The 15,596-nt window shown below is 54.6% G+C and overlaps 1 protein-coding gene across 1 annotated transcript; it reads left to right on the plus strand.

Moving 5' to 3' along the window:
• The first annotated feature begins 1,418 nt into the window (after positions 1 to 1,418).
• On the plus strand, positions 1,419 to 12,636 carry LMAN2 (lectin, mannose binding 2). The gene is made up of 8 exons (XM_045821273.1): positions 1,419 to 1,837; positions 2,009 to 2,127; positions 7,596 to 7,713; positions 8,321 to 8,400; positions 8,521 to 8,682; positions 8,795 to 8,909; positions 10,448 to 10,567; positions 11,973 to 12,636. Exons 1-8 carry the CDS (start codon positions 1,642 to 1,644, stop codon positions 12,131 to 12,133), a joined length of 1,071 nt encoding a protein of 356 aa, XP_045677229.1. The 5' UTR covers positions 1,419 to 1,641; the 3' UTR covers positions 12,134 to 12,636.
• Positions 12,637 to 15,596: the final 2,960 nt, after the last annotated feature.

A 15,596-nucleotide genomic window follows, 5' to 3' on the forward strand; every position in this document is an offset into this window, starting at 1 on the left:
GATGCTTGAGATTCAGTAGTGATCATAGCTGACAAAAACCTCAGTCCTCATGGCGGTCTAGTCGAATGTACATGTCCTCATTTGTATGGCTATAAATAAAAAAGCTCATTAAACATATATGACCCAGCCCTGGCTGGTGTGGCTCAGTGGTTGGAGTGCCAGCCTACATATCAAAGGGTCCCCAATTTGATTCCCAGTCTAGGGCACATGCCTGGGTTGCAGACCAGATCCCCAGTAGGGGGCTCAGAGAGGCAAGCACACATTGGTGTTTCCCTCCCTCTCTTTCTCCTTCCCTGCCTCTCTCTAAAAAATAAATAAAATCTTTTTTAAAAATGACCCAGAAAAGACCTCTTGTCACGTAACCCTGAATAAGTTGATTAATTCAAAAGGGAAGTTTCTTAAAATTTAATAAAGGAGCAACCAACGAAGATCCTGCCCTGTGATCTATAACAGGGGTCATTAATTCAAATGTCTAGAGGAGCCAGACAGGAGGGCTAAATTAGTGGTCAGCATGTAGAGTGTATACTAACTTAGAAGAGGAAGGCATTTGTAGGGGGGCAGCCCATGGGCTTAGCTTTGTTGGATCTTCCCATTTTTCCAGAGAAACCGGAAATTTTGTTTCTAATATGAATTTAAGAGTCCTGATTTAAATATATTGGTAGTTAAATCACTTATTAAAAAAGCATTAGCAGGTAAAAGCAAAGCTGTATTTGGCTGTGTTAGTCAGTCGTATGGACTGGTGGCAAGATTTAGTTCCTGGGACCTCTGCTCCAGAGGTCAGGGAGCCTCGGGTGTCACCGGAATGTTACACGTGAGTTGTATTTGGCTTCAAATAACACCAGTTTTCGACCTTTGGTTCACGGCCGGCTTTCCTGCACCTTTAATGTACTCTCCTTGCTGCGCCAGGTAGGCACTACGACCATTTGGATCTGCATGGGCTCCAAACATCACTGGGGTCCCCAGTCAGGGTCCAGGTCTGTTGCGCTGCTTAACCCCGGCTGGGCCTGAGGAGCTGGGAGAAGTGGACACCCTAAAATCACTGGTAATTCTAAGTCTTCAAGGGTGTGAAGCTGCAGGGTGTTAAGCCAGAACTAGCTAAGGTACACTAGAGGTCTCCTAGGGAGTCCGAGGTGGCGCGGGAGTTGAAATTCAGGTCTCCGCCTTCTAATTAGAGATCCTTTGCTCTCGGACTGGGAAAAGTTACTACAAGGAAGTGGTCAGTAGCCAGAGGCCCAGGGCACTGTAATCTTCGTTCGTCCGGCCCGCGCGAGCATCCCACCATAACTACAAGTTCCAGCACGCCTCGCTTCGCGGGCTGCAAAAGTTCAACCATCGACTCAAACCTTCCTTCTGTTTTCCATTGGCTCACAGTCCTAACGTGCTGTTCCATGATTGGCTGTGGTTTGTAAGAACCTGTTGCTGAGGCAGGCCGACAGGTGCGCCGGGGGAGCCAAGAAAGTGTGGAACTACAGTTGATCAGGATGGGGGCTGCTCAGCAAATAAAGCCGCCGTCCCCTGCTGTGAGGCTTTGCTTTTAACTCCAGGTGACACTAGGTTTAGAGGGTTTCCGGCCGGAGGCCATTATATGGGGCACCCGGAAGGCGGAAGTGCTAGAACGGAAGTGGCGGAGAGGAACGGAGAATGGCGGCGGAAGGATGCATTTGGCGCTGGGGCTGGGGCCGGCGGTGCCCGGGGAGGCCTGGGCTTCCCGGCCCCGGCCCTGGCCCCACGACACCTCTACTTCTTATCCTGTTGCTGGGGTCGGTGGCTGCGGATATAACTGACGGCAACAGTGAGCACCTCAAGCGGGAGCATTCGCTTATTAAGCCCTACCAAGGTGAGGCCTGGGGCGGGAACGAGTGCAGGGCGAAGGCGAGGCTGCACCGGGTTGGCAGAGGGAGCGCTTTTTCTCACGAGCGGGACAGCTCTCTGGGCTTCTTGCCTCTGGCAAGGCCAGTCCTGGCATGGCTTGTTACCCACCTGTTTGTGCCCGTCACTCTGCCCACAGGGGTCGGTTCCAGCTCCATGCCCCTCTGGGACTTCCAAGGCAGCACTATACTCACCAGCCAGTACGTGCGTCTGACCCCTGATGAGCGCAGCAAAGAAGGCTCTATCTGGAATCACCAGGTGAGTGGTGCCCCAGAGGCCAGGCATACCCTTAAGAAAGCCACTACTCCCGGCCTCCGCTGCAGCCCAGACCGGACTTTGACTTGAAGGCTCGCCCCTCCCTCCCCCGCTCCTTCCCCATGTTGGTCCCATTCACCGGTAATAACAGGCAATGGCTATTGAAGTTATTTTGTGTCGGAGGCTGTGCTTGACACTTTACCTCCTATTCACTTAATTCTTTCAAAACCCATGTGAAGGAAGGGATGTTATTTCCGTTTTGCTGACTAAGGAGCTAAGGCTCAGAGTTAAGTGGGGCTGTCAGGCTGTCTGAATTGACCCCTCTCAAATGTGGGATAAGTGGAAACAACAGGGCCTTTATCGGGTGTTTTACTGTGTTGTACACTGACTTGAACACACTTTACTGCGGTTAGTTCTTGAATGGGCTGCTCGATGTAGGTGGCTGTTGTGGCTTTGTGCAGAGCTAACACAGTGAGTAATTCAGCATAAACAGAATCTAAACTCGGATCTCTCTGATCTCCAAGCCCAGCAGTTCACTTGCTATGCGTGACCGCCCCCTGGAGGGCGAAGGCACCCCTTAGAAGTGCTTGCAGACTCAGTCCCCTTACCCAGTGCTTAACTGAGGGTCTTGTCTATAGTCGTATGGACTTGTGGGCAGATTTAGTTGCTGTGACCTCTGCTCCAGAGGTCAGGGAGCCGCAGGTGTCACTGGAATGTCACACATGAGCAGTGGCCACAGTCAATTGCTACACAGACTTCACACTGGGGAAATCTAGGCCAGGAGAAGGTGTAAGGGGGTTAATTTGGGGCTTGGGCGCAGCTTGAGGTGGGGCCTGTGCCTGCCTCATCCAGCCTGGCCCCAGCTTTTCCCGTGCCCTAGTTTTCTCCATCACCCTCCTCTTAGTCCCTTCTGGTTGACATCCCCATTCTCTTCTGGGAGCCCACACTATCTCATGTTTCCTCACCTGCTTGTCCCCTCAGCTCCTCCTCTCCTTACCACTAGGGGTGGTCGGGATTCCTCTGCTAAGCTTTTACTCTGATCTTTTGAGCCTGTGGTCCCCTGTGAAGGGGTAAACACGCGGCATGCCCACACATTCTGCCCCCTGGTGCTGGGAACTGACTGACAGTCATCTGCCTTGTTGACTTTGTTCAGAATCCTGTGCGCCTCAGGGTCTTTGCCCATGTGGTTGCCCCACTCTGGGGCTCTGCCTCTTGGCCCTTCTGGCCTGCTTGATCCTTCTCATCTGTTAAGTCTCAGCCCAGTGCCGCCCACTGAGAGAGGCCTTCAACAAAAGAACTCCCCTGAGTCACATTCTGTCGCATTATTCTGCCTTAGCACTTTCAGATAATTTAAAAAAATGAACCCTGGTCAGTGTGGCTCAGTTGGTTGGATGTCATCCTGTAAAGCAAAAGGTCATTGGTTTGTTCCCAGTCATGGCACGTGCCTGGGTTGCGGGTTTGGTCCTGGTCGGAGTGTGTACGAGAGGCAACAGTGTTTCTCACATAGATGCTTTTCTCCCTTTCTTTTTCCCTCTCTTACCCCTCTCTAAAAATAAATAAATAAAATATTTTACAAAATGACAGTGTAGCCTTACATTTTCTGTGGAAATGAGTTTGGTTTAGCATTAAGGCTTTTTATTTTTTTAAAGTAAGGTACAAGTAGTGATGGAACTGTTGGATATTGGGTCCAGTCACAAGTAACTGATTATGGTTGTAGGTCACGGGTGGTTGGTGTTGTCAGTGGTGTGACACTATCACAGGGCTGGCAGGATTCTGCACTTTATCGAACTGCTTTCTCCCACCTTCCAATTTAGCTCAAGGGACCTTTTGCTGTTTGGCCCTACAGGTGTTTCCTACAGTTTCTGAAAGACGTTGCTTAGAGCTCTTAGAATTTTCTGCCCAGCGTTTCCCAAGAGCCAGCTAGAGAGATGCTTTCTGGACTTTTCTCTTTCTTGTCACCACTGCTCACTCCATCTGGGAGAGGCAGCCAATGAGCAAACACTACTGAGGACCTGCTGCGTCGAAGCAGAGATGAGGCACAGGCCTGCTGTGGCACAGGGGCAGACGGTCGGATTAAGGGCTGGAGCTCCAAGTGCCTGGCGGCCGGGGCTCAAGGCGTTCTGCGGGGCTGGTGTGGCGGCTGCAGCCCGGCCTCTGGGCTGTCTGCGCTGGTGTTGGTCTGCATGTAGCTGCCCCCTCCCTTTGTAAACAGGTGGCCTAAGTTTAAATATTTGTAAGAGGTCTAGTTTCCAACATATTTTAAATATTGCCATTTTAAAGTAAAACTTAAAGTGTAGTCGGTGGAATCTGAATATTGTGATTCGATGTCCACTCTTTTTTTTTTTTTTAAGACTTTATTTATTTTTAGAGAGGGAGGGGAGGGAGAAAGAGAGAGAGAGAAACATCAATGTGCGGTTGCTGGGGGTCGTGGCCTGCAACCCAAGCATGTACCCTGACTGGGAATTGAACCTGCGAACACACTGAGCTGCATCAACCAGGGCTCACTCTTTCTTTTAAACACTGGGAGTCAACCCAGATTGTATGTCAGTTCTTTACTGAACTTGTGTTTCATTTCATTTCCCAAAGCAGAGTGCTGCCCTGATGCAGTGTGTTTGCTGCTGGAAAACCTCTGCCCCTGTGGCTAATGTATGCACACTAATTTACACTGTTTAACCTTGTGGGTTTCCTTGGGATTAGTGTCAGTGCACAACAGATCGAAATAAATGCACTACACATTATACAGTGTTCACATAATTATAGAAAAGCGAAAGTTTATTGAAGTGCATCTCAGTGAGCTGTCACATATTCCCCCCGTCTGGGTGGATATTACTGTCAGAATGAAACAGTCTGCAGCCCATCTTCTGCTTCTTGTTTTTCTAAATGTAACTCTGAGACACAGGGAGTTGTACTGTCTTGGGTCACTCAGTACTTTCATAAAAGAAGGAAGGTAATCTTTTTCTCCTTCTGGTGTCTTTCTTTGTTTTCTCCCTCCTTTTCCATCCTTCCTAAGTATAGTTTCTCTTGTCTTTTTCTTTTTGTCTCTTTTGCTTTGTAAGACTTAAGATGTGTGTAATAATGTCTTTGAATCCGTTTTAGTGTTACACATCTCTCTACTTTTTTCTTTGCCCCGTTCTATCACTGTTCGTTCTGAAACTCCAATTACACGTGTCTGACTGTGGCCCAGGATGGCTGTGAATGCCTCCCAACACTAAACCGTAAATTTACTTTTTTTTTTGGTTCATTAATTTCATTAGTGTTTGTGTATTTAACGTGTGGCCCAAGACGGCAGTTCTTCTTCCGTTGTGGCCCAGAGACGCCGAAAGGCTGGACACCTGTTCAGACTGTCTCGCTCTCTCCTCTGCCACGTACTCAGTGTTTTGCATTGGTCATGCTTCTTTTCTCTCTGCTTAATCTGGATATTTTTATCTGACTGCACTGGAGTTTACTAGTTCTCTCTTCATCTGTTTTGAATCTGTTGTAAAACAGATCCATTACATTGTTAATTTCAGTTATTGTATTTTTCATACTGCAATTTTTATAGTTTTAAAAAACTTCAGTGATCTGTCAGAGTTCTCGGTCTTGTGTCTTACCTCTCTGAGCTGGTCAACCAGTTGTGTGTACGGCCGACATATGGGGTTCCTGCGAGCCTCCTTCCTCCCTCCCTGTGGTTTGTGTGCATATCTTGTCTTTTCACTGCCTGGCATTTTTCATTGTGTGCTGGATGTTGTCTTTGTACTATGAGGCCTAGAGGAGTCTCTCGTCAGATTTCAGGGATTGAGAGGACTCAGCTGGGCTGCAGTCCCTGGCAGGGCCCTTCTTGTTCCTTCTTGTTTTTGGCTTACTGTCGTCACGGTCCCAACATGAAGCAGGGGCGCTGCACCTGCTCAGCAGGCTCCGGACTCGGATTTCTCGTCTGTCTGTCCTTGAGAGCTGGTTCTCATCCCTCTCACTCACGCCTCTGGAATCTGCACATTTCCCAGAGCCAGTGAACCGTCGAGAACCGGGAAGGCCGATTTCACAAGACTGGCAAGCTGCCTCACAGGTGCCTGCTGGTGCTGTGTCCTCTGGGCCAGGCTGGGTCCCATCTGCTGGGCATGCAGTGCCCAGAGCCGAAACACTGGGTCTGCTGAGCTCATGAGTGCACAAGGCCGTTTGCCCAGGATGGGATGGAAAGGTCTTTGTTTTTGAGTATTTTTTCTGATTACAGAGGCAGCACGCTCATTACATAGAAGTCAAAATAGAAAGTGAACACCCCGCCCAGAGTTGCGTGCACTCAGGTCGGCTCCCCACAGTCCTTCCACTCTTCCTTCCCTTGCATGTGTCAGTCCCGGGCTCTTTCAGATGGGAATGTAGCACGTGTGGCTCTGCCCCTCCTATAAAAAGCTGCAGCAGCCAAACCGCCCCCAGGAAGGTGAGAGGGAGTGCTCGCACTCCCACTGGCTGAGTGCGTTTTTTCGCTTCTCCTCCACAGGGGTGTTAATGATCTCTTTAATTGTTGCCAGTCAGACAGGTCAACAGTATCTGTTTTCATTCGCCTGTCTGATGGGCCTGTGTTTAATCACTTGCTCACACATCCATCTGCAGATTTCCACTGGTGGGTTCTTTTCAAAGGATGTGTCAGCTGTAGTTTTCATGAGCAGCTTCCTGGAGGGCGAGGCCAGGCCCCTTCCCTCGCTGCAGCGTTGCCCAGCCCTGTACCTGGTGTTCCTGATGCCAGGGAGCATCTGCCTTCCCTCAGGTCACGGTTCTGCCCCTGCCCTGCTGCTGTCACCACACTGCGGCCCGCTGGGGCTGCAGGAGTCAGGGGGTACGCTGCTGGCCAAGAGGGGTTTGCAATCAGCCAGACCCAGATTTGAGTCCCTCAGTTTGGAAGGTTGGTTAGAAGGGAAGATGGTAGGGGTGGAAGGCTGGAAAGGAGCTGATGCAGTTCGAGTTAAGGACCTGCAGGCTGTAGGAGGGACAGAAGACAGCACAGGTTTCCACCTTAGACAGGCCTGCGTGTGATGCAAGGCTGCCCTACCTGCTGTTGGCTGTCGTTCTGTCTCTGAATGTGTTTTCTCTTCTGTAAATATGTGGCTGAAGAGGGGATACTGATCCTCCCACAAGATCTCAGGGCAGGGGCACTGGGGTGGAGAGAAAACAGGGCGGATAGGGTTGGCTGGTTTTGAGGAACGTGAATCAAAGTCAGTAAGGCTGGTGCTGGGCCGGGTGGGTCCTGGGCCTCAGGCATTCTTGGGACCCTGTGTGGCCTCCCCTCCTTCCCTGGGAGGCCTGGCAGCCCCCTCTCTCCTGTTGAGGAAGCTGGAGGGTCCATTGGCCCGTGGTGCTCGTGCCTGGCTGCCTGGCCCCCTCCGGGGAGGGCCTGGGCTCGGTGCCACAAGGTCCAGGCTGGCACACCACCAGCTGGTGGAAAGGCCCAGAGAGCTCAGAGCAGCCCTCTCCATACGCCCCCCCCCCCCACCCCCCCGCAGCCTTGCTTCCTCAAGGACTGGGAGATGCACGTCCACTTCAAAGTGCATGGCGCCGGGAAGAAGAATCTCCATGGAGACGGCATCGCCCTGTGGTACACTCGGGACCGCCTTGTGCACGGTAGGGCTGCGCTCTGTGTGTGGGGCCCCTGTGACCAAGGGTCCTCCACTCTGCACTCTCCCGTTAGGCTGCTGCTGCTCTTCTTCAGAGAGCCCTGGGACCTCGGGTTGGCTGAGGGTGGTCCCCTGGGGAAGAAGAGGGGCTGGGCTCTGCAGCTCAGCTCGGTCCCCGCGGCGGCCTGCTGTTGCACACCAGCAAAGAATGGCTTTCCCCACTTCAGAGTGTTATTTTTAAAAAGCAGAAGCAAGGAAGTCTGTATGTGGCCCTTAAAGTTGAAAGTGTTTCCTCTGTGGACCTCGGCAGGAAGCTGCCGACCCTGGGTTAGAGGATGGGGCTTCCCGGTTTTCACAGGCTGGGTGCCCTCTCGTCACTGCACACTCAAAGCACAGGGCTAGCTGCTGTCCACTGACGTTCAGGCTTCAAACTTGGTCCTCTTTGCCAGACCCAAGACCACCTGCAGGCTTTTCCTTTAGAGACTGGGTGCCCGACAGCAGGCTGCCGCCTCTTGCTGCCCGCCCCCCCCCCACACTGGCACTACTTTGGCCTTCGTGTTAGCCAGGGCACAGCCCCGATTCCCCACAACTGCAGCGTCTCTTTCTCACCCCAGGGCCTGTTTTTGGAAGCAAAGACAACTTCCACGGGTTAGCCATTTTCCTGGACACGTACCCCAACGATGAGACCACGGAGGTAGGCCCCTGCTCCCTCCCGTGCAGCAGGGCAGGTGGGGCTGGGAAGCTGGCTGGGCAGGGGGGCCCTGCCGCTCGGCAGGCTGGGCCGGCTGTGGAGTAACCGGTGTCTCGGTCTCAGCGTGTGTTCCCGTACATCTCGGTGATGGTGAACAATGGCTCCCTGTCCTACGACCACAGCAAGGACGGCCGCTGGACTGAGCTGGCGGGCTGCACGGCTGACTTCCGCAACCGTGACCACGACACCTTTCTGGCTGTGCGCTACTCCCGTGGCCGCCTGACGGTGAGCAGGCGCAATGGGGAGGGTGGGGTGGGGTGTCCCTTGCCTAATGGGCTCTGCGGGGCGGGCGGGCAGGCTGGGCCTGTGGCATGCGTCACCTGCTGGCCGGCTGCAGGTGATGACTGACTTGGAGGACAAGAACGAGTGGAAGAACTGCATTGACATCACTGGAGTGCGCCTTCCCACCGGCTACTACTTTGGGGCCTCGGCCGGCACCGGCGACCTGTCTGGTGAGTGGGCTGCGCAGGGTGTTGAGTCTTAGCCGTGACCTTCCCTGGTCTGCCAGGCTTGTGGCATAGCTGGTCACTCTCCTTCTCGGACTTCCTACATCGGCTCCACGCTCGCCCGGTCTCTTTTACTTCATGTTAGCTCAGTTTTGGCTTGCCCAGGGCTCAGCCTGTAAGCAGGCTCAGCCGTCTGGCCCTCTTTTTAGGTGGCTTTGAACTGGACCCTTAGACCCCAGATTGCTGCCTGCAGCCCAGCGTTGTCACCAACCCACTCAGCGTCTCCGCTCAGCTGTCCCTCGGGTGTCTCCGCCTTTACATGCCCACAGCTGATGACCACATCTTGCCACCAGGACATAAATGATACCTCTGTCCTTCTACTGGCTCAGTCTAAAAACCTTATTGTCATTCCGGACTTCCCTCTTGTCTCACATGCCCCCTGCCATCCATCGGCGAGCCCCGCCAACTTTGTCTCCACAGTGGAGCAGACCACCTCTCACCCTTACCTCACTCCCTGGGGGGTCCCTGCCGCCATCCTCTCTCACTCGGAAGCTGCAGGAGCCCCCAGGTGACCCCCTCCCTGGGGATCTCCAGCCCCTAGCAGTCTCTCCCAGCTCAGCAGCCAGAGCGACCCCACAAAACTCACATGAGGTGTCACCGTGTCTTCGCTCAGAGCACTGCAGTGGCTCCCTGCTCGTTAAGAGTCAAGGCCACCACCGGTCCCAGCCATGGCCTGTGGGGCCCTGGTGCTGGCCCCTCCCCCACCCAGCCACCTCTGGAGCTCTGCTCCCAGCTTCTCGGTTGTACGGGCTCTAGCTACTCAGGCACCAGGGCCTCCTGCTCGGGCCTCCATGCCCGTGTCTCACTCTCATCCTCACGTCTTGCTCAGATGTCACTTCCTCAGTGGGGTCTTCCCTGATTCCCTTGTTTAAAATTGTACACATCACCCCAGATGCCTGCACACTCTCTGCGAAGTCACATGACGTGTGCTTAGGTAGCTAGTGGCCTCCGTCCCTTGTCACCCAACGGGGACCATTTGGAGTGTGAGCGACGAAGGGACTTCTCCACGTTCACACCCGGAGGTGGCAGAGCATGGATGGGAGCCGTAGTCTGACTGTGGAGCTGGGTGCACCCTGGGCCTCTGGGGGCTGCATACGCCGGGCGGTCAGGTGCCTCGGGCTCTGCTCACCTGGCCGCTGGGCTCCTGCTCTTTAGCTCCCCATTTCCAGGCTCTTCCTCAGAGTCCGGTCAGTGAGCAGAGCTGACGGTTGGGACCTGCCTCTCGGCCGGAGCCTTGGCCTCCCAGTCTCAGAAACGGGAGTCGGTGGCCGTCAAGCAGAGGGTCTTCCCTGCCTGGTCTTTTTGCACTGGGCCTTCCCCATGTCTCAGGAGCTGTCGCTGACTGCGCATCAGGGCCGCACCCGCAGCCGGGCAGGAGGGGGCTCTCCCCAGGAACCTGGCCACTGTATGCGGCAGGGAGAGGTATGGGCCATGTGCCCTGAGGTGGGCTCAGGGCCCTTACCCGCCAGCACTCGGTCCCGCAGACAATCACGACATCATCTCCATGAAGCTGTTCCAGCTGATGGTAGAACACACCCCTGATGAGGACAACATCGACTGGACCAAGATTGAGCCCAGCGTCAATTTCCTCAAGTCGCCCAAAGGTATGTGTTCGGGGCCCCTCCCACTCGGGCCTACATGGGACTGGGGCCAGGCCAAGGCCGGCGTAGTGGGCGCCCATGGGCCCCTGCCATTGCAGGTCTGGCTGTGGTGGTGGCCTGGGCTCCGGGACCGGCAAGCCATGCTGACGAGCAGTGTGGCAGCATTGGAGCCTGCTCCCTCCCACGGTTGGTGCCGGGGCGAGGGCGGGGAAAGCCGCAGGGACCAGTTTGTTGGTGGAGGCGTTGAGCAGGGCACTGATAATGCATGTGCATGACCTCAGTGAATGGCTGGGAAGTAGGTCCTACCACTGACCAAAGGAACTGATCCTTTAGTTTCCTCGGCCAGAAAGGGATAGAGCAGGATTTGAACTTGAGTTGCTGCAGAACTCCATTGTCTGGGCTCTTCTCAGAGCACTCAGTAGCCACAGCTCTGCCCTCACAGAGGGAGGGTTCTCGTTGGTGAAGGAGGCCCGTGTTTGGAGAAATCCTGTCAGCCCAGCCCATGGTCAGCTGTAAACTGAACTGTGTGAGCTGAAATGGACCCAGTGTTTTATGTGACAGCTCACTTATTTAAGATTCAAGTTACTTTTAAATGTTTTTGAGAGTCAAACATTTGCCTTAGGCCACGGGCTTACCACTTTGGACTAAGGGTTTTTGGCTGCTGAGGGCTCAGACCTTGTCGTTCCCACCTACCCAGCAGCCCCACCCGCTTGGCCAGGCAGGGATCAACCTATTTTCATACCGACTGCCCCATTCACCCCTCCAGCAGTGAGTTCCAAAATCCCCACTCAGTGTTAGCAGTGTGTTGGCGCTGCCCCAGGGCTCACTGTAGTGACAAGCGGAGAAGGGGACACAGGGCACTTGGGAACCCTGGGCGCCCCTGGCTCCATCAGTGGCCACCACTGTCACTGTGCAGGGGTAGCACCACAGGCCTGCCGGGGAGGGAGGGTGTCAGTGGGCTTATGGCTGGCATCCCAGGCCTGGCACTCATCAGGGTCACTGATAGGGCTGGCGGGCAGTTGCGTGGTGAGGCCAGAGTAGGATAGGGTAGGGCCTGGGACCTGTCAGAGCTGCCAGGTGCATCCAGGTGTGAGTTGGGGCAGAGTTCATCTGCGGCTGCATAGACCTCTGCACTGGGGTGGGCTGGGCCTGTGAAAGCAGGTCCTGGGATTCCCGGACGGAGCAGGCTCTCGCAGAGCCCAGGAATCCAGTGTTCACGGGCTCCTTGCAGCAGCAAGGCACTCCCCAGGCCTTGATCTCCAGGATCGATGGGGTCGCCCCTGTCCGGTGCCTGCCCCTCGCCGGTGCAGTGTGGGCAGACACAGCTCCCCTGGGGGGTGGGGCCTTGCCGGGGCCACCACCCGGCCCCTCTGCCTGGCCACCTCAGACCCCCTCTTTTCTCCCTCAGACAACGTGGACGACCCGACGGGGAACTTCCGCAGCGGGCCCCTGACGGGGTGGCGGGTGTTCCTGCTGCTGCTGTGCGCACTCCTGGGCATCATCGTGTGCGCCGTGGTGGGGGCCGTGGTGTTCCAGAGGCGGCAGGAGCGCAACAAGCGTTTCTACTGAGTGGCCGGCGCCTGGCTCAGAGGGGCCCTGCTTTCCTCCGGCACTAATGTGAACTTTTTTTTTTTTTTACTGACATTGTAAAAGAAAAACAAGATGATCTTATTTCTTAACAGTTTCAAAGAAATAATTAAAGTATTTTCGTACATTTTGCTTCTTACCCAGCAGGGACAGGCTGCAGGGCCAGGGATTAGGGTTTGGCGTCCCCCCTCTGGAGACAGAGGCCCCTGCCTGTGGCTAGCACCTTGGGAGCAGGCTTTGCCCTGGAGCTGGGCTGGCAGGTGGCTGCTGAACACTGGAGGCTCCCGGCTGCATGGGTGGGTGCCTGAGGACATGAGCAGTGGTTTTGTTCTGTGCCCCTCACGGCAGAAGAGGTCGAGTAGGGAACCGAGGCTGTGTGTCCGCCTCTGCGTTCCCCAAGGCAGACCCTCCAGTGAGGCTGGAGCAGCAGTTTGGTGGGGCCCGAGTGAGGCTGTTCACTGAATAAAGTGAGATAACCACCCTCAGCTGTGTGGCTGCCCTGAGGGGCTGTTGTTTTCTTCAAACACCTTCCAGGTAGCCAGGCTTCCCACGCTCAGCCTCATGCCCTGGGGCAGGTGCTGTGCTCCCAGTTCCTGGGGGGACACAGCTCTCCTGTCAGCAAAGCGTGCACAGTGTCATGTAGCATGGGGTCATGGGGACAGGTGCTCTGTGTTCCTGTGCCCCCGCCCATGTGCTCTGGACCTCTAGATGAAAGGGTCTGGTGTGGGGAGGATTTGGGGTGCCATGCAGAAGGTTCCAGGATGATCTGGGATTAGGGGCAAGGGTCAGGCTGGGGCATTCCCTTTGGGGTGCGTTGAAGGGATGGAGGTGTCACAAGAGGTGGAAGAGAGCCAGCAGCTGACGGGAAGTGCCATCTTCATGACTCTGCACCCAGGCCATGGCCTGCCCCCACTGCCAGTCTCCCCCGTCCTGACCAGCTGGCCCACCTCAGAACATCGCCCCCAACTGATCCAAAGCTTTCAGTGTCTTCACACCCGCGGCTCCAGAATATCTGAGTCTCCAAGTTAAAAGCAAAAGCAACCCTACCTTCCTGTCGCAAGCAGGCTTTCTGTGGTGTATGCTGGCCGTCGGGCTCTCGTAAATAGTGGGCATATAGGAGGAGAGGGCGGGTGAGAACTTCCTCCCTCTGTCCCTCAGCCTCACTCTGGAGCCCTTCACTGGCCTGCTGGGAACCGCCCCGCCCGCAGTGTGTCACGGGCCGCCTGCCGCACATTGCCCACAGGCTCACAGTGACCTGGAGGCCTGACTCGAGTCTCTGTCACAGGCCTGGGACCTGCTCACAGAGCTGTGAGAGTGAACAGGGTCCTCATGACTAAGACACTTGGAGCTCTGTCCCCCGAGCAGTTTCTTTACTTGAAAAGCAGTGAACTCTGGGTGCCTCCGGACGCTGGCCGTGGCTCTGGGCGGCTGATGCATGGTAGCTTATTTCACTCCAGGGCATTTAGCCATGTGGGCACTGAGGACCCGCTAGGGCAGGCGGCTCCACCCCCCCACCTCCCTCCCGGGACGCCATGTCCACGCTGATGTGCAGCAGCTCTGCACGGCTGCCACAGCGCTGATCAGCGCCACGCTTGCTGTGCTTCGGCTTTCTTTTTTGCCTGACTTGGCCATCCCTGAATTCCCGAAACTCGAGGCTCTTGGGCATCTTCACGGCTCTCACCTTCACTGTGCAGCAGAGTCATCTGGAGAGCGAAGGTGAACCACCTGGTTCACCCGCTCTGGTGTGAGAAGCTGGGGGACCCGGTCATGGAGACTTTGAAAGGACCCCCCTCCCCACCGTGGTGGTGCTGACCAGTGCACAGTCTCAAGAGCCGGCAGCTGTCGGACCTGTGGCCAGGCAGAGGGTCGGTGCCCACAGGTGCGCTTGGTTGCCAGGGTCCCTCTCATGGCGTGTGGCTCAAGGACTGGTGTTCCTGCCCACCTGCCTGTCCTCACACAGGGATCGCGATGCTGCCACCTATAGCTTGCCGAGAGCATCTGAAACAGTTATCTTCTGGGGAAGTGAAGATGAATCTGTATTCTTGGGTCACAGTCAGGGAAGTGGCATCACCACGCTGGCATCCCCTGCCCCAAAACGTGTGCCCTGCCCTGTGGAGGTGATGGCTGCTGATTCTGATCGGGCCTGTGTTCCTTTTTAAAAATTGTTATTCTATTCCTGTTGTTGCAATTTTCCCCCTTTGCCCTCCTCTACCCAGCCCACTGTCCACTCCCAGTCCCCACACCATTGTCCTTGTCTGGGGGGCATTCATCGGGGGCTTTGACTTGCCCCTTCCCCTTCTCCCACCCCTCTGGCCACTCTCAGTCCACTCCATGCTTCTGTGCCTTTTGCTCGCTAGTTTCTTTTGTTTATTAGATTCCTCTTATGAGTGAGATCACATGGTATTTGTCTTTGGCTGACTGGCTGATCTCACTTAGCATAACGTTCTCCAGTTCCGTCCATGCATCACAAAAGGCAGAAGTTCTTTCTGCTGTGCAGTACTCAGTTGTGTAAATGATCCATGGTTTTTGGATCCACTCATCTACTGCTGGGTATGTTATGTGTTTCTTAAAAATGTTAGCATGGAGGTGTGTATCCCTCAGTACATGGTATTGCTTTGCATCCTAAAAAATTACAAATAATGGTTATGTACAGAGTATTCCTCAGCTTTTAAAGTGTAACACTGAGCGCCTGTGCGACATGCAGCTGGAGCTGTGGTGTGAGCAGACTCCAGTGTGTCCTGTCCGCGTGGCCGGCATCTAGGTGGTTTCCAGGCTTTGTTCTCAGGCCCAGCGCTGCTCTGCACACTGGAGCCCGTCCTCACACGCAGAGTGCACGAATGGCTGCATTATAGCCATGTGCATTCGGTTTAATTGGGTGCCAGAGTGTTCTCTAGGTGGGTTTTATCCAGTCCGCCTCCACCTTGGCTACTGAGATCCCCTCTGCCCACTTCTTAGCACATACTGTTGGAGTGGGTAATTTTTGACAGTCTGATAGGTGGCAAAGTTTTTTTTTTTAAGATTTCTTTTTAGAGAGGTGAAGGGAGGGAGAAAGAGAGGGAGAGAAACATCAGTGTGTTGTTGCTTCTTGTGTGCCTCCTACTGGAGACCTGGCCCACAACCCAGGCATGCGCCCTCACTGGGAAGTGAACCGGTGACCTTTTGGTTCGCAGGCCCGCTCTCAATCCTCTGAGCTATACCAGCCAGGGCCAAAGTTTTAATTTGCATTTCTCTACAAGTCAGGTTGAGGACCTGTGTATCCCCAAAGATGGCATTGGTTTTCCCTGGGGGGGGGCGTTGATTCTGCCTGTCTTCCTCGTGTCAGGTCCTTTGTAGACATCTCCTTGTCTCTGCTGTTATAATGATGTGTGGAACATTTTAATGCCCCTCATTAGTCTTTTCCAAAGATTTCGCCCCCCCAAATGTTTACATTTTGCTTTTCAGATTT

This window comes from Phyllostomus hastatus, unplaced genomic scaffold, assembly GCF_019186645.2.
Source record: "Phyllostomus hastatus isolate PE091 unplaced genomic scaffold, TTU_PhHast_1.1 phas_contig_150, whole genome shotgun sequence".
Taxonomy (NCBI): Eukaryota; Metazoa; Chordata; class Mammalia; order Chiroptera; family Phyllostomidae; genus Phyllostomus; species Phyllostomus hastatus.